The sequence below is a fragment of the Lynx canadensis genome, chromosome A2 (assembly GCF_007474595.2).
Source record: "Lynx canadensis isolate LIC74 chromosome A2, mLynCan4.pri.v2, whole genome shotgun sequence".
In the NCBI taxonomy this organism is placed as follows: Eukaryota; Metazoa; Chordata; class Mammalia; order Carnivora; family Felidae; genus Lynx; species Lynx canadensis.
The window spans coordinates 5252109-5277397 of record NC_044304.2 but is presented as its reverse complement, the minus strand read 5'-3'; the positions used below and the strand labels follow the sequence as shown (position 1 = coordinate 5277397).

Genomic DNA, 25289 nt, shown 5'->3' with positions numbered 1-25289 from the left:
GAAGAGGACAAAGAAGGCAGGCTAGGAGAAGGTACAGAAAGAAATTAGTTAAGGGGCGCCTGGGTGGCTCAGCCGGTTAAGCGTCCGACTCTTGGTTTCGGCTCAGGTCATGATCTCACGGTTCGTGGGTTCGAGCCCCGCATCGGGCTCTGGGCTGACTGTGCGGAGGCTGCTTGGGATTCTCCCTCTCCCTCTGCCCCTCCCCCCTTGCGCTCTCTCTCTCAAAAGTAAATAAATAAACGTTAAAGAAATAGAAGTTAGTTAAAAAGGAAGAAAGCAGAAAGAGAAGGATAGAAAGTTCTTCTCCCTCACAAGGGGCTTGTCACCACAGGTGGCCACGCGTGTCCCTACCTGCCTCCTGGCCACCAGGGGACCGTCCAGCTAATTCCGGTTTTTCTGAGCACCTGCTATGTGCCACACACTGGGCAGGAGACTTCCCGTTTTGTCTAATCCTCACCCCAGTCCTGCACGGGGGTCTTCTCCTCCCCTCGCTTTCCAGACGGAGAAGTCTGTCTGCCTCTCGCACTCACCGACTCAGGGTTCTTGACAAAGACCTTGGTGCTCCCCATCTGGTACTGGTCCGGATCCATATTGACTGCCCGAAGCAGGTGCTGGACCCCCTGACGTTCATCCCCACGCCACTGTGGCCACGTCTCCGGGGTCAGGATGGCGTACCTGGAGGCAGAGGACGTGGGAGGGTTTGGTGGATATTCTGCGGGGTGGCATTTCGGGCCGGGGGTGGGCGGGGGCACCTCACCTCTGCAGGAATTTGGAGAATTGGCGACGGTAGGCAAAGCCAGCCCGGCGTACTCTGATGTTCTCCTTCAGGCCCAGGTACTCCACCTGGTGCTTGACCCTAAAGGGGAAAGCACTTTGAGTCCCCTGCGGGGTACTCCTGGTCCTGGGAGTGGGTGGGTGCTGCTGGGCAGGGCTGGAAGGAGCAGACGTGGGGCTCAGTGGGTCTGGCTTCGCGCCGGGGGCAGTGTGGGGGGGGGTGACTTCAGTGCCGGTGCCAGGGGTCAGCCTGGGAGTCAGTCCTGTGGGGGAGGGGACCCAGCTTCTGGGGAGGGAGGGGTCTGTGACAGTTCTATGGTCAGTTCCAGAGTTCATCCTAGGGGTGCGTCCTAGGTTTTGGGGACTGAGGGGACTGTGCTAGTTCCTGGGTCATCCTGGACTCAGTCTGGGGTCATCCCTGCAGTCTGCATGGTCGTGGTCAGTAGTAGGTATAAACCCGGGGCCCTGAGGAGGTCTGCACTGGTCCTAGGGGTCAGCCCTGGTTAGTCTTGGGATGAGTCCCATGACCCTGGGCGGCTTCTGGAGGGAGGGGTCCGTCTGGGGGCACAGGAAGTGTGGATGGGTCCAGCTGGTAGTCACCTGCTCTCCTCCCAGTCGCGGGGCTTCTTGGTCTCGTTGGGCTTGATGCAGCGGATGTAGTGGGGTGTACATCTTTTTAGCGTGGCCACCAGGTCATTGGCTTGTTTCTGAGGTGGAGGAGAAGGTGGGGGCGGTGGAGCGATGGGACCCTCGGACCCTCCCTCCTCCCAGCCTGGATACAGACCCAAGAGGCAGAGACGCACTAAGTGGGGGCTGGCTCCCAGTGCACCACGGGGTCAGGTGTCCCTGGTCTGTGCATACCTCCATTAGCACACCCCGTGCAGGGTTGACAACCTCAGACGAGGAGCTCTCGTGTTCACAGCACTCAACACTCAATCTGGCACATCACAAGTGCTCAGCAAACATTTGCGGGTGGCTAGCTGAGCACTCAGAACATGTGCACAGAACATTTCTGCCTGTCCTTCGGGGAGCCGGTCCTCCGGGAGTAGGGAATCACGTGTGTGTGCCTGAGAGGCCAGCCTTGTGCATTTTAGTCCCTTGGAGGAGACTAGAAAGGAAATCGTCCCAGGTGGGGGGACTGGAGGGAGCGGCATGAGAGTCCTCTGCTGTGTGATCGGGGCCAGTGACGGTGCTTCTCTGAGCCTTGGTCCGCCCGTCCCCCGGGTGGGGTTCGTCCCATGCACGGAAAGCGTCCCCGCATTTGCTGCCAGTACAAGTGCTCAAGGCATGGTCATTAAAATGTTTTAAGGATGGGCCACCCAGTTGATCGTAGCACTATTCACTAGGTAAAAGGTGAAAGCAACCGAGTGTCCATCCACGGAGGAGTGGATAGGAAGAATGTGGCCCGTTTGTACACTGGAAGATTCTTCAGCCTTAAAAAGGAAGGCTGTCCTGACCCCAGCTACAACAGGGACGAACCTGGAGGACGTTACGCTGAGTGAGGTAAGCCAGACACAGAAGGACACGTCCTGCCTGATTCCACTCACGGGAGGTCCCTAGAGGAGTCCCGTCCACAGGACAGAAAAGATAGTGGGCGTCGGGGGTGAGGCAGGGGGCGGGGAGTCAGTGCTCCATGGGGACAGAGTCTCAGTTTGGGAAGATGAAAAAGTCCTGGGGACGGATGGTAGGTAGGTATGGTGGCCCAGTGTGAGTGTGCTCGATGTCCCTGAGCTACGCACTTAGCAGTGGTTAAGATGGTCCATTTTACGTATTTTCCCCCACAATCCAAGTGGCACACAGCCAAAAGGCCAAAACATTTTTAAGATGATGGACGGTTCAGTTTGTATTTAGGGCATCAAGGAAGCTGGTAGAACCCCCCCCTACCCCCAGAGTTGGAAGAAGACCCTGCTGGACAGAGGGTGCCTGAGAGAGGGGCAGAGGCCCCAGGACGCAGGAGAGACAGAGGCTGGGATGAGTGGAGGACTGTCCCCAGCCCTCCCCGGGCCCAGCTCCTCCTCTCCTGCCCCGGGACCCACCTTGATCTTGGAGCCGGCGGTGCTGGGGCGGCCCTTCTTGTCTACATCCAGCTTCTCAGGAAACAGCATGCGGAGGAAGGCCCTGGGCAGGGGGCACAGGAGAATTAGAGGTGCCCTCTCCCAGAGGGGAGGCTACCTAGACGCCCGTGACCTAGAGGATGCGCTGCAAAGCGTAGTTCTCCCTGAGTGTGGGGGGTGTAATGCTGAGAACCGGGGAGTTGCTTTTGTCCTTTCGGTTTGATTTGTTTGCACCTGTTCCTTCTGCCTCGGTGACCACGCTTGGCCTGGGTAGCAACTAAAATAGAACAAAGTTAAATTAAGTACGAACACCTATCAAGGGATGTGACATCTCCGGCAACAGGGGCAGGTCCCCTTTCAGGAACGATCCTACACGCACAGGCTCACGTGCATGTGCAAAGAGCCACAGTCAGGGGAGCCTGCTGCTGTGACCCTGCCTGTGGTCACCATGATGGGCACAGTCACATCGCCCCTCAGCAGGGGATTGGTTAGGCGCCCTGGCACATTCACAATTCTCTCCCTCATCTCCGGGGGACCTTCCCTGACCATCACAGCCCGGGATGAGTGGACTGCTCGATCGGTACATATTTGGGAAGATGAAAACGCCCTGGAATTGGAGAGTAGGGATGGTTGCCCGACGTTGTGAATGTGCCTTAAGGCCACCGAACTGTTCAGTTCCGAACGGTGAAAAGGTAAATTTTATATTGTGTGTATTTTCTCACGATTAGAAAGTAAAAGAAAGTGAGGGGCGCCGGTTGAGCGTCTGACTCTTGACTTCAGCTCAGGTCATGATCTCAAGGTTCGTGCGTTCAAGCCCCGCATGGGGCTCAGCGCTGACAGTGCAGAGCCTGCTTGGGATTCTCTCTCTCCCTCTCTCTGTCCTTCCACTGCTCACTCTTTCTCTCAAGATAAATAAATAAACTTAAAAAAAAAAGGGAAATAAAAGAAGGTAAAAAAAGAAAAAAAAGAGTGATGCCTACCACGACCTCCAGCCCTTTATCACCGGAATGACCAGGAGAGCTTGTTAAAACACGGATGGCTGGGGGCGCCTGGGTGGCGCAGTCGGTTAAGCGTCCGACTTCAGCCAGGTCACGATCTCGCGGTCCGGGAGTTCGAGCCCCGCGTCGGGCTCTGGGCTGACGGCTCAGAGCCTGGAGCCTGTTTCCGATTCTGTGTCTCCCTCTCTCTCTGCCCCTCCCCCGTTCATGCTCTGTCTCTCTCTGTCCCAAAAATAAATAAACGGTGAAAAAAAAAATTAAAAAAAAAAAACCACCGATGGCTGGGCCCCACCTCATCCCTCTTGAGTTTCTCATTCACACATCTGGGCTGGGGCCCGATAATTCGATAATTTCTAGCGAGTTCCCAGCCGATACTGCTGCTGCTGGCCCAGGAACCCTACTTTGAGAACGACCGCTCTGTCCTTTCCAATATGGCGGCCCCTGGTCACCTGTGATTCTCGAGGCCCTTGAGACCCGGCCTGTCTAAATCACGATGCGCTGTGAGTGTTAAATCCATAAAAGATTTCACAGAGTGCCACAATATGGGGAAAGAGGGTGTAGTTCATCCATTCATAATTAATTCATACTCATTCATGGATAATTTTTATATGGATTATATGTTGAAATGATATTTGGGGTATGTTGGGCTTAAGAAAATATTTTTTAATGTCACCTGTTCACCTTTTTTACTTTCTGTATTTATTTGATTTTTACTTTAATTAATTTATTTTAAGTTTATTTATTTTGAGAGAGAGAGAGAGAGAGAGAGAGAGAGCCAGGGAGGAGTAGAGACAGAATCCCAAGCAGGCTCCAGGCTCTGAGCCATCAGCACAGAGCCTGACATGGGGCTCGAACTCACGAACCTCGAGATCATGACCTGAGCCGAAATCAAGAGTCGGACGCTTCACCGACTGAGCCACCCAGGCACCCCCACCTTTCTACTTTTTCAGTGGGCACTAGGGAATTTAAAATTGCACACATACTGGGAATAAGGTTTGGGTGCAGTTTGGCACGAGGGATCTTTCTGGTGTGATGCAGATGTTCCCAGACGGGTAGGGGTCATGGTTGTACAATCCTACGCGCTGGCTAAAAATCCCTTCTCGAGGCGAGCGCATTTAATGGCATGCAAGTTGTACCTGGACACAGCTGTTTGAAAGTCATGATGCTTGTAGCTCGGATTCTACGTGGATGTGGGGTACGAGGGACAGTGCCGGTCTAGATCATTGGATCTCAAGTTCAAATGTGCACGTGGCTCTCGAGGAGGCATCAGGGGCGTCACGTTGAAACGCAGATTCTGATTTAGTGGGTGTGGGGTGGGGTCTGAGGTACCGCATTTGTAGGCAGCTCCAAGGGTGTTCAGGAGCCATAATTTCAGCCTTTTACGGACCGCTGTCTTACGACTCTCATGCGACACTATATTCTATTTGCCTTTTTTTCCCCTAGTTCAACACCTGTCTCCTCGCGTGGCTCTCCACTCAGTGAGAGCAGCCGTGTTCTCCGACCTGTCCGGTCCTCCGTCCCCACAGGTTCAAATCGTGCCTGGCACACAGCAGAGCCTGGACAAATTTTTGAGGTTAAAAAGGCAAAAAATGGACGCCGGCATGCAGCTTCGGTCAGGGAGATGGGAGCCATGGGTCCGTATGTGTTAACACGGAAAAATGCAGGGCGTGCTGTGTTCTCACGGTGTAACCGGGGAAACCGTCCACACCCCACGTGGATTGGGTTGGCGCAGGGGAGCACTGGATGGGCCAGAAGGAGCTCTGAGGGCTTTCCTCACTTCTTCCTGTGGGCCTCGGGGGGCTAACCAGTCACTAGAAACACCGTCCCTGTGGACAGCCACACTCACAAAGTCTGCGGCGTGATGGGAGCTCTGGGGAAGACAGAGTGGTCCCCAGCCTCCCCACAATCCCTAGGAGGATGTGTCCCCGGAGGTCACTCACTGCTCACTGGTCTGCATCAGCTCTATGAGGTCAGAGAACAGGACGTCCCGGTTCCTCTCGCAGAAGCCGTTAATATCGTAGGAGACCTGGAGGGAGACAGGGTTGAGGGGAATGCGGGGCTGAGACCCGAGGGGTGCTGCTTACAGCCCAGGCGGTCAGGGGTCCTGTGGGGGCCTGCTCTGGGCTGACAGGATCGGGGGGTACCTATAGTTCACAATAAGGGGCAGGGGGCTCCAGCCTGGGCAGGGGGTCCCTGGGGGTGTCCGCTGACCACCGAAGGTCAGTGGGAGAGTCTGTAGTCCTGTCAATTGCGGGGTGGAAGACCGTGGCCAGGGTCAGAGGCCAGCGGATTTCTAGAGTCTTGGGTAGGGGTCCGGAGGGGGCTCCAGCCCATTTTGGAGGGTAGCGGCTTGCCGCATAGGCCTTAAGAGTTTGAGTTGGAAGGCCGTGTCCTGGGTCAGGGGTTAGTGGGGTTTGCAGCTCAGATTGGGGGAGAGGGTCTGGCGCACAACGTGGGGCCAATAGGAGGGAGTTTCCGCCCTGTTAGTGGGAGCTGCGCCGGGAGTAAGGAGAGCTGTGACCTTGGTCGGGGGGGCCAGTGGGTTTCTGCAGGTCTGGCTGAAGGAACGCGGTGGGGGACCCAGGCCAGTTCCTGGGGGTGCGTGGGAGGGGCGGAGAAGGGGGTCGCTGGAGTTCTGCAGCTCTGACCGGGGTTCCCTGCAGGCTCCTTTCACCAGGGGGCTGGGAGGCTGCGGCCGGCCGGGGGCGGGGCACCGCGCACCTTGCCCGCGTAGTGGTGGATGACGAAGCCCGAGCTCCAGCTGTTGAAGTGCTCGTGGGTGCCCACTGCCGCCTGCAGCTTCTGGAGCAGGGTCTGGTCGGCGCCGCCGCCCGTGGCGTGCATGGTGGCGCACACGTCGTCCAGGACGCTCATGATGCCCGGGGGGCTCTGCGGGTGGGGGAGGCGGGCGGGTGGCTCAGCCTGGCGGGGCCCTGCCCGCATCCGGCTCCCCTGATCGCGGAGGGAGTGGAGGAGGCGGGGCTTCCACATACAAGAGCAAAAGGGGGGGGTGGGGAGTGGCTGTGGAGGCTAGCTGGGGGGGGGGGGCAGGACGGGGTGAGGAACCCCACCGGGGATCCTCGCCCCTTCTCCCAGACTGGGATGACCTGGTGGGGGACCTGTCAGCCTGACCCCTTCCTCTGTCTCTGAGCAGGTTGCCATGGGGAAGGCGTTTTGTTTTGTTTTTAAAGTTTATTTATTTTGAGAGAGAGAGAGAGAGAGAAGGGAAGGGAGAGAGAATCCCAAGCAGGCACCACACCGTCAGCACAGAGCACATGCGGCTCAAACTCATGAACTGTGACATCATGACCTGAGCTGAAATCAAGAGTCAGATGCTTAACCGACTGAGCCCCCCAGGGCCCCTGGGGCGGAAGGTTCGTTGAGTGAACAAGTGAAATGCAAGCAGGTGGGCAGAGTGAGTGGATGAGGTGGCTGATGGGATATTTCAGTGTGCTCCTCCATCTGTCCCCCAGCAGGGAACAGGGGGCCCGAATCCCCCCTCCCCTCTCCCAGGCCCGGCTCCAGGCCCGGCAAGACCCGGACCCGCAAAGCTGACCCAGTCCTCACCAGCTTGTTTTCAATGAGGTCGCAGACGATTTTGTTGTTGAAATACTGGATGGGGGTCCAGCGGATGCCCTCCTGTACGTACTCCTCCTGGGGGAGGCACAGGGGGCGGGGGTGGGGATGGGTGTCTGGGCAGAGGGTGTGTATGTTTCTAGAACGCATGCTTTCACAAGGTGGGTGAAGGAGGTGTGGTGGGTGTTCCCAAATCTCCCCATCTCACCACGTAGGGCCGTCTCCAGTAACAAAGTCTGTGGCCCTGTGTGAGGCAGGCTGGAACTTCTCCCCCGGCAGCCCTTAGCCGCAGACAGATAGGAGCCGGTTCATAAATATCCTGGCTCCGTGGCTCCTGGGGTGGACCACCTCTGAGGTCTGCGCTACAGTGTCCCCCAGGGCTCAGCAGAAATTGGCCCCAATTGCCTGCAGCATAACCCACTCATCATCATATCCTATTCTGTCCCCCCCCCCTTTTTTTTTTAAGTGAGTCTTTCACTTCCTCTCTCCTCGCCTGATATTTGCCCTGAATCCTTGTCTCAGGCTCTGCTTCTGCAGGATGGGCAGGATGAAAACAGCAGGGATTTTTGTTCATCTCCTGCACGGCAGTCTTCCCAGCACTGCAAACAGTGTCTGGCACACAGCAGGGTCTCAATAAATAATCGTTGGAGGAACGGACGAGGAGGCTGTTCCCCAGCCCTTGTGAATGTTAAAGAGGCAGAAAACCTCTTCCAAAGGAGATTTCATGGGGGGGGGGGGGGGGTGGACAGCTCAGCAGAGAGAGAGGTGGGAATGGGGGCTGGAGGGGGGAGGGTCCCCTGGTTCCTCGGCAACCTTCATGGTCCCGCCCCCACCCCCAGTGTCCCCTGGCCACCTGGCTGTCCCCGCCCCCACCCCCAGTGTCCCCTGGCCCCTGGCCACCTGCTCGGCTTTCAGGGTGAGTTCGATAAAGATTTGCTGCAGCTTCTCGTTGACAAAGTTGATGCAGAACTGCTCGAAGCCATTTTTCTGCCAAGGGAGGCAAAGGGTGCTGCCTTCAGGGACCTGATGCTGGAGGCTCCTGGGACCACTGGGCCAGCCAAGGCATGGGGGGTAGGGGGGTGGGGAGCAGAGGCCGAACCTGGAAGATCTCGAAGCCATAGATGTCAAGCACACCAATACTGTATTCCTCCTGGGGCTTCTGCATAGCACGGTTGATGGCCTGTAATGTGGGTGGGGACAGCAGGTGAGTGCCAGCGTGCCGCTCTCTTGCGCTCCTAGCCACGTTCACAGGCTATGTCCCCTCATACCTGTTCCTCTCCTGCCTTCTCCAGCTCTGTGTGCGGCACCCCCCCCCCCCAACATGAGAAACCCAGGTGTCAGAACATCCGGGTTCCTACCTTGCGAACTGGCTTTGGCCCTTGACCATTCTGCACCTCTATTTTCTCATCGTTAAAATGGGTTAATAATGGCAACTACCCTGCAGGGCTTTATACAGGAATTAAATTGGTGCGTGTAGGAACACTGAGAACCGTACCTGGCATAGACTAAGTGTCATAATGTTGGCTACTACAGTATTGTCACCATTCCTGGCCTTGACACGTCCTGTTCCTGTCGCTCCCATCCAGTCCATCACTTTGTCCCTCTGATAGCCCCCTCGTGCCTCTCAGATGCCCCCACCCGTCTCCACCCCCACAGTGCAGGCCTGGATGGTTCCAGCAGCCCCCTCCCTCCTGGGCTCGGCCAGGAGGAGCCTCCGCCCACGCCATCCATCCGACTGGCTCCTGCCCCTGCTTGATGACTCTGATGGCTGGTGACAGTCAAACCTGCCTTCCCCACTTGGTTGGTCCGAGCCCAGGTTGCTCTGGGGCAGCGCCTCTCCCCCTGCCTGGCCCCGGCGCCTCTTACCTCCACGAGAAAGTCGAAGAGCCGGGCGTAGAGCCCCTTGGCCAGGGCGTCGCGGGTGTAGACCGCCTGCTCCACGTTGAGGGTCACATCGATGGACTCGCTGCGCCCGCCCCAGCGGCTGTCCATCTTGCGGCTGGTCAGCTTCTCCTGCAGCCGCCCGCTGTCGATGCCCAGCAGGTAGGCGGGAAAGGCCAGCACTGCCGGGCGGAGGGGGCGGCCAGTTAAGCCCTTGGGCCTCCTGCGATGCTTCTGGCACTCCCCATTTGGCCCAGTGACTCAGATACTGTCCTCGTGGGCTCTGACCCTCCTGGGGTCGAACTAGGAGGAAGCAGTTCACGCCTCGGCCCCACCGTCCCCGGAACCCACACTCACGGTCCACACTCTCCACCCGGGCGTAATTCCCGTCTTCACAGAAGCTGATGTTTCCCAAGTGCAGGATCCCGGCCACAAGCTGTAGGACCAGCTGCTGGACGTTGGGTGGGATCCCAATGACCTGCATGGCATTCTGCGGGCACAACAGGGACAGGGCCTGTGCCACGGATCCCCACCTCCGCCCTGCCCTCCTGGGTTAGGCTGCTGGGGCCACAGCACGGAGTCAGGACACCGGGATCCCTGTCCTGCCTGTTTCACCCGCTTGCTGTGTGACTTGAGGCAAGTCCCTGCCCCGCTCTGGGCCTCGGTTTCCTAGTGTGGTGGTCACTGCTCACCAGAGTCTCACTGAAGTCACTCCGGTCATCGGTGCCATCCACCTTGTAGGTGTCCGACTGGAGGTAGTAATAGTACTCGGGGGTCATGAGCCCCAGGTTCTGCCGCTGCTCCTGGGAGGCTCCTTCCAGCAGCTGGGGGGTGAGCAATGCTCATGCATCTGACGTGGGACTGCGCAGCCCCCATGCCCCCCCAGTCCTCACTGTCACGGGCTCCTGGGCACCGACCTTCCCCCCCCCCCATCTCCCCTTGGGCTCTCCCCCTGCCCCGATCTCACGGCCCCTTTCCCAGCACCTGGTAATAGATGTGGAAGTTCCTCTCGTTTTCGTTCTGCATGACCACACGGGATTTCTCTAGCAGGAAGTTGGAGATCTTGCCCCCATCTGGCTCCCCGCCGCGGCTGAACTGGATCTCAAAGTACTTGCCCTGAAGCCGAGAGAGACACGTTAGACCCCCAGGGTCCCGGCGGTGCCGGTGGGGGAGGGGTGGGGGAGGAGTTGAGGATGGGCCTTAGGAGCCTGGCCTCTTGAAGCCTCTTGCCCATGTGACCTCAACTCTGCTCTCCACTCCCGCTTACTGACTTTGCATCAGCTCCTTCCCTCCCGCCTTTGTTTAAGCTGCTCCTTCTCGGCTGACTCAAGTCCACACCTGGGCATCCAGCCCTGTGCCAGGCACATAGAAGTACCTCACTTTATTGACCAGTTTCCCAGGTCTTCTATCACAACACAGAGGCCTCCACGTTCCTGGGGGATGTTGCTAGTTTCAGTGATCCTGGGTGTCTCTCCCGTGTTGTCCCTGAGCCCAGAGCAAGGGCTCCACAGCCCCTTCTTTGGCCTCTGCCAACCTCTGGGTTCTACTCTGGGCAAAGGTTGGAGGGCAGAGAAGCCCCCTTACTTCTCCTTTCTGTCGCTTCCATGCAATGATGATACACATTACATCATAGCGCTACCCAGACACCTGTAATACGTGACATATACCCATTCTGTTCTGTTGTATACTAAGTAATATTGTAATATATGTAACATACGATGTAATATATCTACACATATGTATAATATATAACCTATGTAATATATGACATATATAACACATAACCTATATTACATAATATACAATATAAAACATGATTGCATTCTTATATATGTAATATATGTATTATGTATCTATAACACATAATATATAACATATATAACATATACATAATATAATATGCCATATAAAACATAATTGTGTTCTTATGTATCTATAACATATAATATATAACATATATATTACATAATATTATATGCAAAATAAAACATGATTGTGTTCTTGAGGTTCAGCCATGTTTTTGTGTGTATCAGTACTTTGAAAACACATACGGTGCGATTTCCAGTTATATAAAGTTCTAGAACAGTCGAAACTAATCTCTTGTTAAAAAAAAATAAAAAGACCCACAGGAGTGGTTGCTTCTGGGGTGAGGTGGGAACAGAGACTGACCGAAAAAGGGAGGGAACTTTCTGGAGTGATGGTGATGTTCTGTATGTTGATAGGGCTGTGGTTGTACAGATGCACACATTTTTCCAAACTCTGTGCATGATCCGCTTTAATGTGTTCTGCTATATGCAAATTTTACTTTGAAAGAAATCAAAGAAAAAAAAATAAAAGAAATCGGGGCGCCTGTATGGCTCAGTCGGTTAAGCGTCAGACTCTTGGTTTCAGCTGAGGTCATGAGCTCGTGGTTTGTGAGTTTGAGGCCTGTATCGGGGCTCCACACTGACAGTGCGGAGCCTGCTTGGGATTCTCTCTCTGTCCTTCCCATGCTTGTTCTCTCTTTCTCTCTCCCCCACCCCTTCTTTTTTTTATTTTTTTATTTTTTTTTTTTCAACGTTTATTTATTTTTGGGACAGAGAGAGACAGAGCATGAACGGGGGAGGGGCAGAGAGAGAGGGAGACACAGAATCGGAAACAGGCTCCAGGCTCTGAGCCATCAGCCCAGAGCCCGACGCGGGGCTCGAACTCAAGGACCGCGAGATCGCGACCTGGCTGAAGTCGGACGCTTAACCAACTGCGCCACCCAGGCGCCCCTCCCCCACCCCTTCTAAATAGATAAATAAATGAAATGGAAGAGCACTGGAAATTTATATTGGATTATCATTAATGATCTGCGTGCTGACGTGTGGAGGGGGGAGCAGAAAGTATGCTGTCTGCAGTTTACTTTGTAGCTCATCAAAAAAAAAAAAAAAAAAAAAAGATGAACAGGGGCGCCTGGCAGGCTCAGTCGATGGAGCACTCGACTCTTAATCTCAGGTCATGAGTTCAAGCCCCGCATTGAGTGTGGAGCTTACTTAAAAAAAAAAAAAAATGAATGGATGGAGACATGATAAAGTAAGTATAGCAAAATGTTAACAACAGAACCTGGGAGGTGGGCAGCAGGTGTTCGCTATGCAATTCTCCCCATTTTTCTGTGTATTTGAGATTTTTAATAATAAACGTTGAGGAAAATACTTCAAATATAATTACATGATAAAAATGTTAGAAAATAGGGGCGCTTGGCTGGCTCATTTGGTAGAGCGTGCAACTCTTGATCTTGGGGTTGTGAGATCGAGCCCCATGTTGGACGTAGAGATTGCTTAAAATTAAAAAAAAAATCTTCATTTAAAAAAATCCTAAGCCATAAGATTTATATTTTATTTTATTTTTATTAAAAAAAAATGTTTTCGGGGCGCCTGGGTGGCGCAGTCGGTTAAGCGTCCGACTTCAGCCAGGTCACGATCTTGCGGTCCGGGAGTTCGAGCCCCGCGTCGGGCTCTGGGCTGATGGCTCAGAGCCTGGAGCCTGTTTCTGATTCTGTGTCTCCCTCTCTCTCTGCCCCTCCCCCGTTCATGTTCTGTCTCTCTCTGTCCCAAAAATAAATAAACGTTGAAAAAAAAATTAAAAAAAAAATGTTTTCATGTTCATTTACTTTTGAGAGAGAGAGAGCACAAGCAGGGGAGGGGCAGGGAGAGGGGGAGACACAGAATCCAGAGCAGGCTCCAGGCTCTGAGCTGTTAGCACAGAACCTGACTCGGGGCTTGAACTCGTGAACTGCGAGATCATGACCTGAGCTGAAGTCGGATGCTCAACTGACTGAGCCACCCAGGTGCCCCAGCCATACGATTTTTAAAAAAATATTTATTTTGAGAGAGAGATGAGAGGGGTGGACAGAGAGAGACAACACAAGTGAGCTCTGAGCTGTCAGCACAGAGTCTGTTGCAGGGCTCGAACTCACGAACTGTGAGATCATGACCTGGGCCGAAATCCAGAGTCAGACGCTTAACCGAGCCACCCAGGCACCCTCTCCCCAAATTAAAAAATCTTAAAAAAGAATGTTAGAAAAAATATAATTAATAATATTTAGGGGAATAAAATAAATTGTATTACCATATGGAATTTATTAAATCACTTTCATATGAAGGAATTATTGAGATCTGTGAGATGGATATTAACACCATCTCCATTTTATGGATGAGAAAACAGGAGCTTCAGGAAGTTACACTGTTTTTTTGTTTTTTTGTTTTTTTTTTGGTCCAGCCCACAAATCTAAATAGTGATAGAATCAGACCATAACTCCAGATCCGTTGACCTATTCTGTCTTCTGTTAGGCTCAGCGTAACACCTGACAGAAGGAAGAAGCCCAAGAACGATTTGTCAAAAGAAACAACGGATGAGAGAATAAATCGGGAACTGAAATGTGAATAGGAACGGACGTAGCATGATTGCAGCCAAGGAAATATGGAAGAATGTTACACAGACAAGTCAAGGAAGTCAAGGCCACTACAGTTCAGCTGACGGGGGAATCTTTTTCAGATGGACCATAGGCAGGAAGTGAGTCTCCCATCCAGGAGCAGGTAGTTCCTCTATTGCTGGGAATACACGTGTGCGTGTGCGTGTGCGTGTGCGTGTGCGTGTGCGTGTGCGTGTGCGTGTGCGTGTGCGTGTGCGTGTGCGTGTGCGTGTGCGGAGGGAGCCCTTGCTCCAAAGCAGGGCGGCGGACTCACAAAGCGGCTGGAATTGTTGTTGCGCACGGTCTTGGCATTGCCGAAGGCCTCTAGCAGTGGGTTTGACTGCACGATGATATCCTTCACGTGCTGCGAGCAGAGGCGGGTGGAGGTGGGAAGAGGTCGGGATGAGGTAGGCGGTCCTGGGGGTTCATTACTGTGCGCGAGGGGAGACCCGGCCCATCCTTCCACTCTCCCCTCACCTGGACCTTCTGGCCCCCGCCGGAGACCTTGGAGATGTAGCCCATGATGTATTTGGCTGCCACGGTCTTCCCTGCTCCACTCTCTCCACTGGGGGGGGGGGGGGGGGGGGGGAGAATGATTAGCAGCCAGCAGGAAGGGGGGTTGGGGGGGAATAAGTACCCTTTCTGGTGCCTGCTCATTCATTCATTCATTCGTTCATTCGTTCGTTCCCTACCGTGTGCCAGGCACCATATCAGATTCCGGGGAAGCAATAGTGAAAAAACAGAGAAACATCCCTGCCGTCTCAGAGCTGACATTTAGAATGCGCCGACAGACAATAACATAATGAATAAATAAATATATCCTGGGTCCGCTGGTGACAAAGTGAAGCGGGGCCAGGGGCAAGGGGGGACGGCAAGGTCCCGTTTGGATCAGGAGCTCTGAGCAAACCTCCTCGGGGCTGGCGAGGCCGTTGTGGGGCCTGGGCAGGAAGGTTAGGGGCACCGCCGTCCCCCGCCCCCCTGCCCGCCCCCCTACCTGATGATGACACACTGGTTCTCACAGTCAATGAGCATGTTCCGGTACATGTTGTCCGTGAGGGCATAGATGTGCGGGGGATTCTCGTACTGAGCCTGGGGGAGAAGGTCAGGCCTGAGCGAGGCGCTGGGGGCCAGGGGTCCTGGGGCTGCGCCTCCCCCACCGGCCCCAGCCTCACCGCGCCCTGGTAGAGGTCGATCTCGCGGTCGGTGAAGTAAGGCATCTGCTTGAAGGGGTTTACGGAGATGAGCACAGAGCCGATGTAGGTCTGGGGTGTGGTGTGGTTAAGGGCGGTGCAGTGGCCGGGCTGGCTTGGCTCCCCCTGCGCCCCTGTCCCTTAATCCTAAGCCCCAGCGGCCTCCAGAGCCCCCTTGCTCAGAGGAAGAGACGGGGCTACGGAGACGTGCTCTGGGACCCGGGGGAAGACAGGCCTGGGTCCGGAAAGGGGAGCCGCGCTGCGGCTGAGCTACCCAGGGCAGAGGGGGTAGTGGGGGCCAGAGCCCCGCTGTCGCGGCCTGTGTCCCCTCCCCCGACCCGGCGCGCTCCCAGCCCATCCCCCCGCTCTGATCGTTTGCCCTGGCGTCTGTCAGTCCCCTCTGTGCTACCGTCCCCCTGCCACTCTTCCCACCCCTCCTCCGTCCGCCCGCCCGTCGGTCACCCTCCCGCCCCTGTCGCCGTCTTCTGCCCGCCCCCGCCCGGGGCCCAGGGTACAAAGATGTAGTCGTCCATGAAGCGCTTGCGGAGGTTGCCCACGATGGCGTCCTCGGTGATCTGTGGCAACAGCACCATGTCGTCCACGCCGCTCTGCTTCACGTTGTGGCTCTGCCAGTGGAAGCGCTCCTTGCTGCCCTGGGGTGGGGGGTGGCCAGGCGGGGGTGAGCCCCTGCAGAGGGGACGCGGCGGGGGGGGGGGCAGGGGGGTGGGCAGGGGGGTGTGACGCCTCCGTGCCCCCCGCCCGGCTGGCCTCCGTCACCAGCTTCTGACTCTGCACCTCGGCCACCTGCCTGCGTCCTTCCCCACTTCGGGGACACCAGGAGAGGCGGGCGACGTCGAGAGCAGGCGGGCTCTGTTCTCGGTCCCTCCACCTGGTGTCGCACTGTCATGGAGGGGACCCTGGTGCCAGGCAGCTGTTGCAGGGGGGAAGTCGGGAGTGGGGGGAGGCTTGCTGGGCAGGGGGGCGGGGGCCTCGCCCTCCTTCTCACTTCTTCAGACTTCCTGCCCCTCGCTTCTCCAGCCCCCTCTCCCGGCCCAGGCCCAGGCTGAGTCCCTGACTTCTCCAGGGCATTTGACCCGCTGCCCACCCCTTCCACCCCTAGGTGGCCTCCTTCCTCCCACTCTCCTCCTCCTCTCTCATGGTCATGCACGCTAGCCTGTCACATCCGTGACCTCTGCCCTCTGTGCCCAGCCATGAGCCTGTTCCTCTGCCCCCACAGCTTTCCCTTCTCATTTCCTTCCTCAGTTTTTTTTTTTTTTTTCAATCAGGTGAGACTTTCTTTCAGCCCCAGGGAGAGGACTCAGATAGAGTCTCCCCCAAAAGACCCCTCCTCCAGGAAGCTTGCCTGGAACGTTTTCCCTTTTCAGCCTGACTGAACTCATCCGGTGCCTTGGACACTTCAACATACTGGCTGTCTCAGGTGCACTCGAGGCTCAGCGTACCCCTGCCATGGAGGAGTCTGGCAGACCGGTGAGTGATGGCGGCCTGGAGCTTCCCCGGCAGGTGCGCTCATGCCTGGATACGATGCCCCCTTCCTCCAGGAAGCCCCTCATGCCCCGACCAGGAGCTCTTGGAGGGCAGGGCCTGGGACTGAGCCCTTTCTCAGCTCTGGCAGGAATGACCCGATGGAGGAGCAAGGAACGAGGGCAGAGAAAGAAATCCAGATTTGGCGGCGGGGGGAGGCGGGGGAACCCCAAGAGCAAAGGATGCTGGGAATCAAAATCAAGTCTTCAGAGAGGACCCGTGTTTTGCCAGGCAGGTTCCAGGGAAGGGAGAGGGGAGACGCAGGAAGGGATCAAGCAGCAGGGTCACTGTCGTGTGGCCGCTGTAGGGCAGAGGTGGGTGAGGGGCCACAGTCTCTCCCGGGGACACTGGGGGGTTCCTGCGCAGGGGAAGTGCGAGGTCAGATCCTGGACATGCCATCAGCCGGAGCGGGGTTCACCGATGGATGCCACAGGCAGTAAGGGAGCCCGGTTCTTGGTGGGGGGTAGATCTGGGCTCTAATCCTGGCTGGGTGATCCAACACCGCTCTGAGCCTCAGTGGCCCCATCCCTAAAATGGCAGCAGCATGCTCACGTTCAAGGTTGATGTGACGGAGGAACTGCTCTGGGGCTCCAAAACCGGCGTGGCGCGAGGGGCCCCGTGCTCCTCTGCAACGCACGCGGTTGTGAGGACGGGCCCGGGGGCAGAACTGACACATTCCCCAAGCACCTAGGACGGGCGGAAGCTGGGAGGCCAGGGGCAAAGCCCGCCACCCTCACGGCAGCTCAGGGGGCTCTAGGGACGGAGGCTTGACTACGGACATAGCTACATTGTTTCCAGGGGTGTGGGATTCCACCGACCACCGTGGGCTCCGCCTGAGAGCAAAGGCCAGGCGCTTGCATCCACACGCACGAGTGGCTGGGCCCCAGGGGCTGTTTGGGTGGGACTTGAGCTCGGGAAGGGCTTTGCCCAGGAGCTGGGAGAAAAGCTGCAGCGGGCAGGGCGAAGTAGCCAGGCCAAGGTGCAGAGAAGCAGGAGCTGAGAGCGGAGGAGGGAGTGCGGGGTGGGGGGGGAGCTTTGGGCTTGAACCCCCCTCGCTGCTTCCAGTCTGAGGTCAGTGGTCAGAGTGGGAGTTTCATATGGCACGTCTGGTCTCCCCGCTCTGCTCTGCGGCTGAAAGCCTGTCTGTGGCTTCCCGTCACTCTCACATCCATCTGGTCCACGAAGGATTCTGGCGCGCCTACTGCGTGCTGGTGACCTGCCCCCCCCGCCCCCCCCCCCGGGTGAACCTCCTTTGGTCCCTAACCTCAGTGCCTCCAAGCTGTGCTGTTGCCCAGGCCTCTGCTCAGAGCATCCTTCCTGCCTGGTGGGTGCCTTTACACTTGGCTCAGGTGACATTTCCTGTGAGAAGGCCTCCCTGACCCCAGGCCACGCTGAGGATCCCCGCAGCTCCCCGGGTGTCCCTCACCACAGCCCTGTCCCCGCTCTGGACATCCTGCACACTGGCCACATCTTCGGGTGTGGAAGCTCCCGAGGGCAGGGGCTCGGGCAAATGCCGGGCTGAACCCGGCCTCGGGGCTCTTTTGAAAGAACGAGTGGAAAAGTGAGGCAGCGCTTGGATGAATGGAGGGGAAGTCAACCAGGGCCAGGTGCTGAAGGGCCTTGAATGCCAAGCCAAGGAACTCAGACTTCATCGTCAGCAGCTTGGAGCGTTCTCAGCAGGGCCCTGCTGCTCTTGGGGACACTTTAAGAGTTGTGGGAGCAAATGGGGCGGCCTGGGTGGCTCAGTCGGTTAAGCGTCTGACTTTGGCTCAGGTCACGATCTCACGGTTTGTGAGATCAAATCCCGTATCGGGCTGTGTGCTGACAGCTCAGAGCCTGCTTCACATCCTCTATCTCCCTCTCTCTCTGCCCCTGCTGTGCTCACGTGTGCTGTCTCTGTCTCTCAAAAATAAATGAACCTTAAAAAATGAAAAAAGAATTGGGGAACATTTTTGATTGTCCTGGGGATGGAGACTGGCTGGCATTATAAGCAGGCTGCAGCTACCAATGTGCACACAAGTAATCGCCCTGATCAGAGCCCCCACTGCTCCCCACCAGACGCTCATTCACACGATGTAACTGTTAGTAACCACTGGGATGTAGAGCCAACTTCTATCTTATGCATAGACAGAAAATAGATGTATTTTTTTTTGCCTCGGCATCTTCCAGCAATGCAACTACCCTGTGTCAAGGGGGATTTTAATTTCATTCAGATTTCACTAAGACTTGTTCAGCAGTAAGAAAAAAAAAAAACCTTGATGTTTATTTTTGAGAGAGAGAGAGACAGAGTGTGAGCAGGGGAGGAGCAGAGAGAGAGGGAGACCCAGAATCCCAAGCAGGCTCCAGGCTCTGAGCTGTCAGCACAGAGCCCGACGCGGGGCTCGAACTCTTGTGGTGTTAGTGTGGCCGATACGTCCCTTGACATCAGCCTGTGAGTGGGGCCGTCCGCTCACTGAGATAGACCTGGGTCCCCGTGTGAATCCCTGGTGGCTCCGGGTGCTCGGCTGTGGGCCACTGGCCTGAGCACTTTTCCTCTCTATGTGCATCTAGAGAGTGCAAATGACTTCGCATTCTAGGAGATCGCATTGATTATTATGATTTGTTTACTTTTGATTAAGTAGGCTCCACACCCAACGTGGGGCTTGAACTCATGATGCTGAGATCAAGAGTCACATGCTCTACTGCCTGAACCAGCCAGGCGTCCCTCATGTGAATTATTTTTGGAAGGATGGGAGTCAGTGTGTTTCACTGTCTGTGAATTTCTTTTCTTTACTTTTTAAACTTTATTTATTTATTTTGACAGAGAGCCAGCACAAGCAGGGGAGGGGCAGAGAGAGAGAGGGGGAGAAAGGATCCCAAGCAGGCTCGGCACGGTCAGTGCAGAACCCAATGCGGGGCTCGAACCCACGAGCTGTGAGATCGTGACCTGAGCCAAAATCAAGAGTCGGACGCCTAACTGGCTGAGCCACCCAGGCGCTCCTGTCTGTGGATTTCATTTCAGGGCTTCAAGGGGGGGCCTGCCATGATGTTTGTTATAATATATATATATATATATATATAATATATATATTAATATATATATTAATTAATATATAATATAATAATATAATAATATATAATAATGTTTGTTATATATAATATATAATATAATATAATAATGTTTGTTATACTATATATAATATATTATATTATTATATATTATATTATTATATATTATATTATATTATATATTATATATTATATATAGTATAACAAACATTATTATATATTATTATATTATATTATATATTATATATATTATATATAACAAACATTATTATATATTATTATATTATATATTAATTAATATATATAATAATATTATATATATATATAATATAAGAAGGGGGTGCTGGCCGTGATGCACTAGGAACCCCGGGGTGCTGTGGGCAGGGCAGTGGGGAGGACAGAGTTGTGCCAGCTGCATTGTGCGGGGGTCAGAGAGGGTGCCTACGACAGGGGCTGAGCAGGGCGTTAGCTGGGAGGTTGGAGGCACCCGGGGCGGGTGAGACCCGGAGATGACAAGGGCGAGTTGGCAGAAACAGGGAGTCATGCTACCAAAGAGTGCCCGAGCTCACAGGAGACAGAGGGGCCCCCTGGAGAGTGCCGGTGACCTCATTCAGCAGTCAGATCGGGAGGTCAGGAGGTGTAGACGGGGGAGCGAGGATGGCTCTCAGACAGTCTGGCTGAGAAGGGGAAGAGGGCAAGAGGCCGTGGGGAGCCGTGGGGTCAGTGGGCATGTTTCCCGTTTTGAAGATGGGAGACCCGAGTGCGTTGGCGAGGAGAGAGGATGAAATCGGGGAGCAAAGGGGTATTATTCACGGACTGGTGTCATTCAGGGGCCACAGGCGGAGCTGGGGGGAGGCCTACTCTTTCTCTGAGCCAGCAGTGGGTGGGGAAGTGAGTGGGTGGGGATGTACGGGGGGTACAGGAAGTGGATCCTCTCTCTGAAGACCTCCGAGGAGTGGGGTTTTGGGTGGTAACTATGGAAACAATAGCGAACACCCCACTGGGGTTTACCGTGTGCCGCACTGTGGGCTAGGCTTTTTCCGTGAACGATCTCACTGAACCGTCCTGCACATGCTGAGGTCAGTACTATGACCGGGCCCGCTTTGTGGAAGAGGAAACTACAGCACAGAAAGGTTAGCTGTCCTCCCCAGGGCCACACAGCAGGAAGGGAGGACCTTGAAGAGGACTGGAGAGGCTGTCTGCTACCCTTAGCCCAGTCCGGGTCACAGGCGGCCGGGGTCGGTGTTTTCAGATCAGAGACAAGGTTGGTCCTGACCAGGGTTTCCCCAGTGGGTTAACCTGGTCTCCGGGCTCCTGGGCCCCTCAAGCTGGGCCGAGCGAGACCCGAGACCATTTCCTTGCTCTGAGGTCAGAGGCCCTGATGCTGGCTGTGTCTGGCTCTCTTGGCCCCAAGGACTCGGTTCCTCTTCCTGTCCCTTCCGTCTTCCCCCATCCAGCTGAGTGGTCCTCTGCCTCTTGCAGCCACTGACATTTTCCCCCTCTGTGTCCTGCCCTGGGCACTGGAAACCCCCAGATCCACTCCTACCCGCCTCCCCCTCCGCCCCCCGCGGTGACAAATCTGTGGGTTGTTTGTAGTGGAGGAAGAGAGAGTTTTGCTCAGGTGAGTACAGCGTGTGGAAGGACGGTCAAGAATTTTGGCGTGGGACCAGGTGGGTGTGAGGCCTGGGGAGCCCACTTCACTGCTCCAAGCCTCAGTTTTCCCCTCCGTAATATGGGTTCCATAACAAACCTCCTCCGTGGGTTGTCTGAGGGGAGTAAATGAGCCAGTGCAGAGAAGAAATACACTAGATGCCTCGGAAAATGGCAGCTGGCGACCCCAGGAGCATGTAGAGGAAGTGATCAGTGATTGACACAGGATACGGGAGCTGGCCCATAGATGCTTGTTGAGTCAGTGAATGAATGGGTGAAACACCACTGGGATGAGACTGTCGCTTGCCCTGTGTCACGGGTGCCCGTCTCTCTGTGGCTCCCAAGTCTCCGTGGACCAAGTGTGTTTCTAAGTCCCTTCTTTGGGGGTGGGGGTGCAATGAAGAGGTTGCGGTCACAGTTGACCACAAGCTAAGTATGACTCAACCCGATGGGGCTCTTGTGAAAGAGAGTCCGGGCTGGGGGGGAGGTGGGAGGTTCTTCAGAGAGACTCCCCCCCAGTCTAAGGTGGACGGCTTGGGGAGCATGGCTTCCAGCTTCTTTGGGATGGATGTTTTAGGCCCAAATGAGGCTGGAGGGATGGGCAGCCTGGGGCACGTGGGGGGAAGGCACCCCCAGACCCTCGCAGCCCCTCATCGGGTAGGGGGGAGCAAGAGATCGCAGGTCAAGGGGGCTGTTAAAAGCGTGACCTTAGGAGTCACGGGGTTGAAATCCCCTGCCGCTTTTGGGTCGTGCGGCAATTCACCTGATCTCCCTGCCCCCGTTGTCTCATCTGGACAATGGGAACACTGACCTCACGGGGCGGCTAGCTGCACGGATTCAGCGAGGCCAAGGGTGTGAAGCAGACCCACTAGCCTTTCTCACCACTGCCAGGGGCAGGGGCAGGCTCGAGCTGGCCAGTCCCCCGGGCTCAGGGCACAAGGCCAGGAGGAAGGGCTGGATGAGGGAGCTTTTGCAACTCGCCCTAACTGCTCTGGCCTCCCCGCTCCTGGGCGGTGATGAGAAGAGCCTCAGACAGGAGAGAACAACGAAACAGCCATTTCCTTCCTCGTTGGGGTCCTGTGAGCTGTGGTCGCCAGCAGGGAGGAGGTATGACATTGCCATGCAGCACAGCCCCCCAGCCACAGCCCCTGGTGTGTCCCTGGAGCCTTGGTCCTGTCCTCCCCCAAACTCGGTGGGGTTCTGGGGTCACACCCTGCATCCCTGCACCGTGCAAACAGCATGCTCGCCTCCAAAGGCTCTTGAGGTCCCCCTTCCCTTGGGGGGAGGGCTCTCGGTGTCCATTTGGCCTAGCTGGAGGCCCTTCTCCTCTGGGGACAGGTGGGGACTCTTGTCCTTCTGCAGTCTTCCACCCGAACTCTCTCTTGGGCCCCTGGCCATTTCTGTCCATCCCCGCGGCTGCTGCCTGTGGACTCGGCAGCCACATAACATACAGCTTTATGTCTGCGCTTTAGAAACAACCACCGTCACCCTCACCGAATCACCATCCCCGAGAATAACCTGCTCCTGCCTTCACCCCCTTTGCCCTCACAGTCAAACAAAAACTGCCGATAACCTCAATCATGGCACCCACCGTCAACGTCACACAGAACAGGGAACGGGTCCCGCCGCCAAGTTCCCTACCGTCGCCACCGCCACGGCCACCGCCGCTGCCACGCTCACAGCACTGGCCGTCCACGGCCACACACGACCAACCTCCACTAGGGCCGCCGTTCCCACACCACCATCGCCAGGGCGGTCGTCAAAAATCAGCAACGGACGGCCAACAGCCAAAAGTGCTGCCATCACCGCCCCACTCGGGGCAAGAGCGGCCACCGACTACCGTCACTCCACGGATCAGCCCTGAAGACGACCAGCCACCAACCACAGATCAACACCGGCTGGCAGGCGGCAACCATCGCCCCTGCCGACACGCGCCTACAGGACTCACAGTTACCGCCAACTTGCGACGACCGTGGGCGATGACCACCATCACCCTCCCCGGGCACCCACCACCCATCATTCAACAGCAACCGAGAGTCGCCTCCCCCGGCTGCCATCACTAACGACAGCAATGAATGGGCATCGCCCACGGGGACTCATCGAGGGCACAGCGCGTGGCTTGGGGAAGCACTTGAAGAACACTGCTCCGTTGACTCCTTCCACACTCTTCCTGGCACTCATCGCCCCCGCCAGGAAGCAGTCGGCACCCTGGATGGAAGTTTTGGCCTCGTGGATGGGGTCTGCCCTCCGTTTTCCCCTCCGTGGTCCTCTTGGGTTGAGCTTCTCCCTTCCCGCAACCCGCCAGGAGAGCAAACCATTGACTAAGCATTTTGTACAGCTTCCTTGCGAGGGGGTGGATTTCTTTCAAGTAGCAAATCATTTCCTGTGTTCTTTTGATCTCCGTCTCCCCATCCGAGCGCCCGAGCCTTCCTGGCTTGGCTCCTTCTTCGAGGAATTCCCATCCCAAGCCCGGGGCTCTAAGCTGCCACTTTGGTGGGTGAGCCACCCAGAGGGGTCCTCGGCCAGTGACCCCCGGTTCGTCTCGGGCTTTCTGAAACGAGGAGGGGCTCTCTCCCAGACGGACGCAGTCCCTGCCGTCTGGCCCACCACCCTGCCTCCACCTTGGTCAGGTGCCCGCGGCGGCTGGCTGGGTGACTGTCCCAGCCACATGCTGTCGTTGACAGAGTGACAAAAAATGAAAGTCGAAGTGGCTTGCAGATGCGTGGAGCGGTGGGGGCACACCTTAGAGCCAGCCTGGGCTCTCTCTTTATGTGTGTGTTAGGAGGCTGCTGGGTCTAGACCCACGATAGTGACGGTCTCCTGAACCCTGTCACCGCAGTCATCGCCAGACCTCAGCCTCACCAGGTGGTGACGCGGCTGGCGGCAGGGTGTCCCCTGCCATACTTGCTTGGAAGGCTTCCGGGAGTGGTGTGGCCCTGCCGGGCCTCACCGCCTCCTGTTTCTGTGATCGCCACAGCCAGACATGCAGGCACACTGCCACGACACCATCACTGCCCCCCATCGCCCACTGGACACAGCTTCTGGCCGCAGCCGTGGACTCAGAGTGGCCGAGCCCGCAGACCCTCTGAGGTTCGGAGAGTTTCCCGGAACACCTTCCCTATCACCACTGACTTCCAAATATGACATGTGTGGGAACTGAGGCCCAGAGAGGGGAAGTGGCTTGCCCAAGGCCACACAGGAAGATGAGGGACCAAGATGAGCTGGAAACTGGCTCTCTAAGCCCTGACAAAGGGGTATGTCCTTGTCCCCTGCAGATACTGTGTGGTCCCTCAGGGTCATCCTCTGTCCTTTGTTACTGCTCCCTCTTTGGTCCCCTATCACCATCCTGGCACCACCCGATGTGAACTTGGACCCTGGTGAAGGATGCTGGGGCATCTGAGCTGCAGAGAGGGACCCCCCCAAAGGGTCCTCTGTGCCCCTCCCCCTGGCCCCACCTTCTGATGGTGGCCCTGGGGCACCTCCACCTGGGTGGTTGCTCCCCACCCCTGCACTCGAGGGCCCGGCCTTGAAGGACTTACCATGGTGAAGGTGTGCCACCCCTGGGGAGCGCCCGAATGGGTCGTGGCGGGGGTCCAGGCTCAGGGCGTTCTGGGGGGCGGCTCGGGCATGGCCCTGCTCCTGCTCCTGCACCGGACTCCTAGCCTAGTTCCTCTTACAACAGCCCCCCCTCCCACTTCCTTTGGCGGGAGGGGCCTCTGCTACAGGGGAGGAGGGACGCTGGGCCCCAGGGCGGGGAGAAAGCTCCAGCAGCAGAGGCAGGGCTGCTTGGGGCTCAGCCTGGAGGGAGAGGTCAAGGGTGGCCGCAGCTGGCGGGCCCCAGAAGGCCCCTTCTCCAACTGCGGGGACAGGGGCTGCGGCTGACAGCACGCAGGTCAGCTGGCTGCAGGACTGACTGTTCTTCCAGGGGGGCGTCAGGGACCTTTTGGGAGGCCCCGGCCTCTTTAGAACCACTTCAGAGGTGTGTCCGTTCGGGCATCTCCGAGCAAACTCCCGCTTCCAGGGCCGCCCCTGCCGCTCCTTCCTCCAGAAAGGCCTTGGGGGGCCACGTGTGTCCGTGTCACGAGGAGTGCAGGAGTACCAGGAGCCGCGGGCAGCTCTTAGGGTCCCAGACTTTGGATGT

The 25289-nt window shown here is 56.3% G+C and overlaps 1 protein-coding gene across 3 annotated transcripts in view; it reads right to left on the bottom strand.

The window, feature by feature from the left end:
* Positions 1–24820, bottom strand: part of MYO1F (myosin IF) — a 33976-nt gene extending 9156 nt beyond the window's left edge. The window contains exons 1-19 of one of the 3 annotated variants that reach the window (XM_030293143.1): positions 24688–24820; positions 15424–15561; positions 14891–14980; positions 14713–14807; positions 14196–14283; positions 13993–14082; positions 10268–10399; positions 9976–10107; positions 9641–9773; positions 9269–9465; positions 8502–8582; positions 8303–8389; positions 7394–7480; positions 6548–6715; positions 5767–5852; positions 2811–2892; positions 1375–1481; positions 758–856; positions 531–675 (exon numbers count right to left, since the gene is read on the bottom strand). In XM_030293143.1, the coding sequence (XP_030149003.1) occupies positions 531–675; positions 758–856; positions 1375–1481; positions 2811–2892; positions 5767–5852; positions 6548–6715; positions 7394–7480; positions 8303–8389; positions 8502–8582; positions 9269–9465; positions 9641–9773; positions 9976–10107; positions 10268–10399; positions 13993–14082; positions 14196–14283; positions 14713–14807; positions 14891–14980; positions 15424–15561; positions 24688–24690 (2040 nt within the window). In that variant the 5' untranslated portion in view covers positions 24691–24820. Of the gene's footprint in view, positions 1–530; positions 676–757; positions 857–1374; positions 1482–2810; positions 2893–5766; positions 5853–6547; positions 6716–7393; positions 7481–8302; positions 8390–8501; positions 8583–9268; positions 9466–9640; positions 9774–9975; positions 10108–10267; positions 10400–13992; positions 14083–14195; positions 14284–14712; positions 14808–14890; positions 14981–15423; positions 15562–16368; positions 18252–24687 lie in introns of those variants that run through there. The other 2 variants (XM_030293150.1, XM_030293138.1) reach the window with 2 other exon arrangements.
* Between the last annotated feature and the right edge of the window lie 469 nt (positions 24821–25289).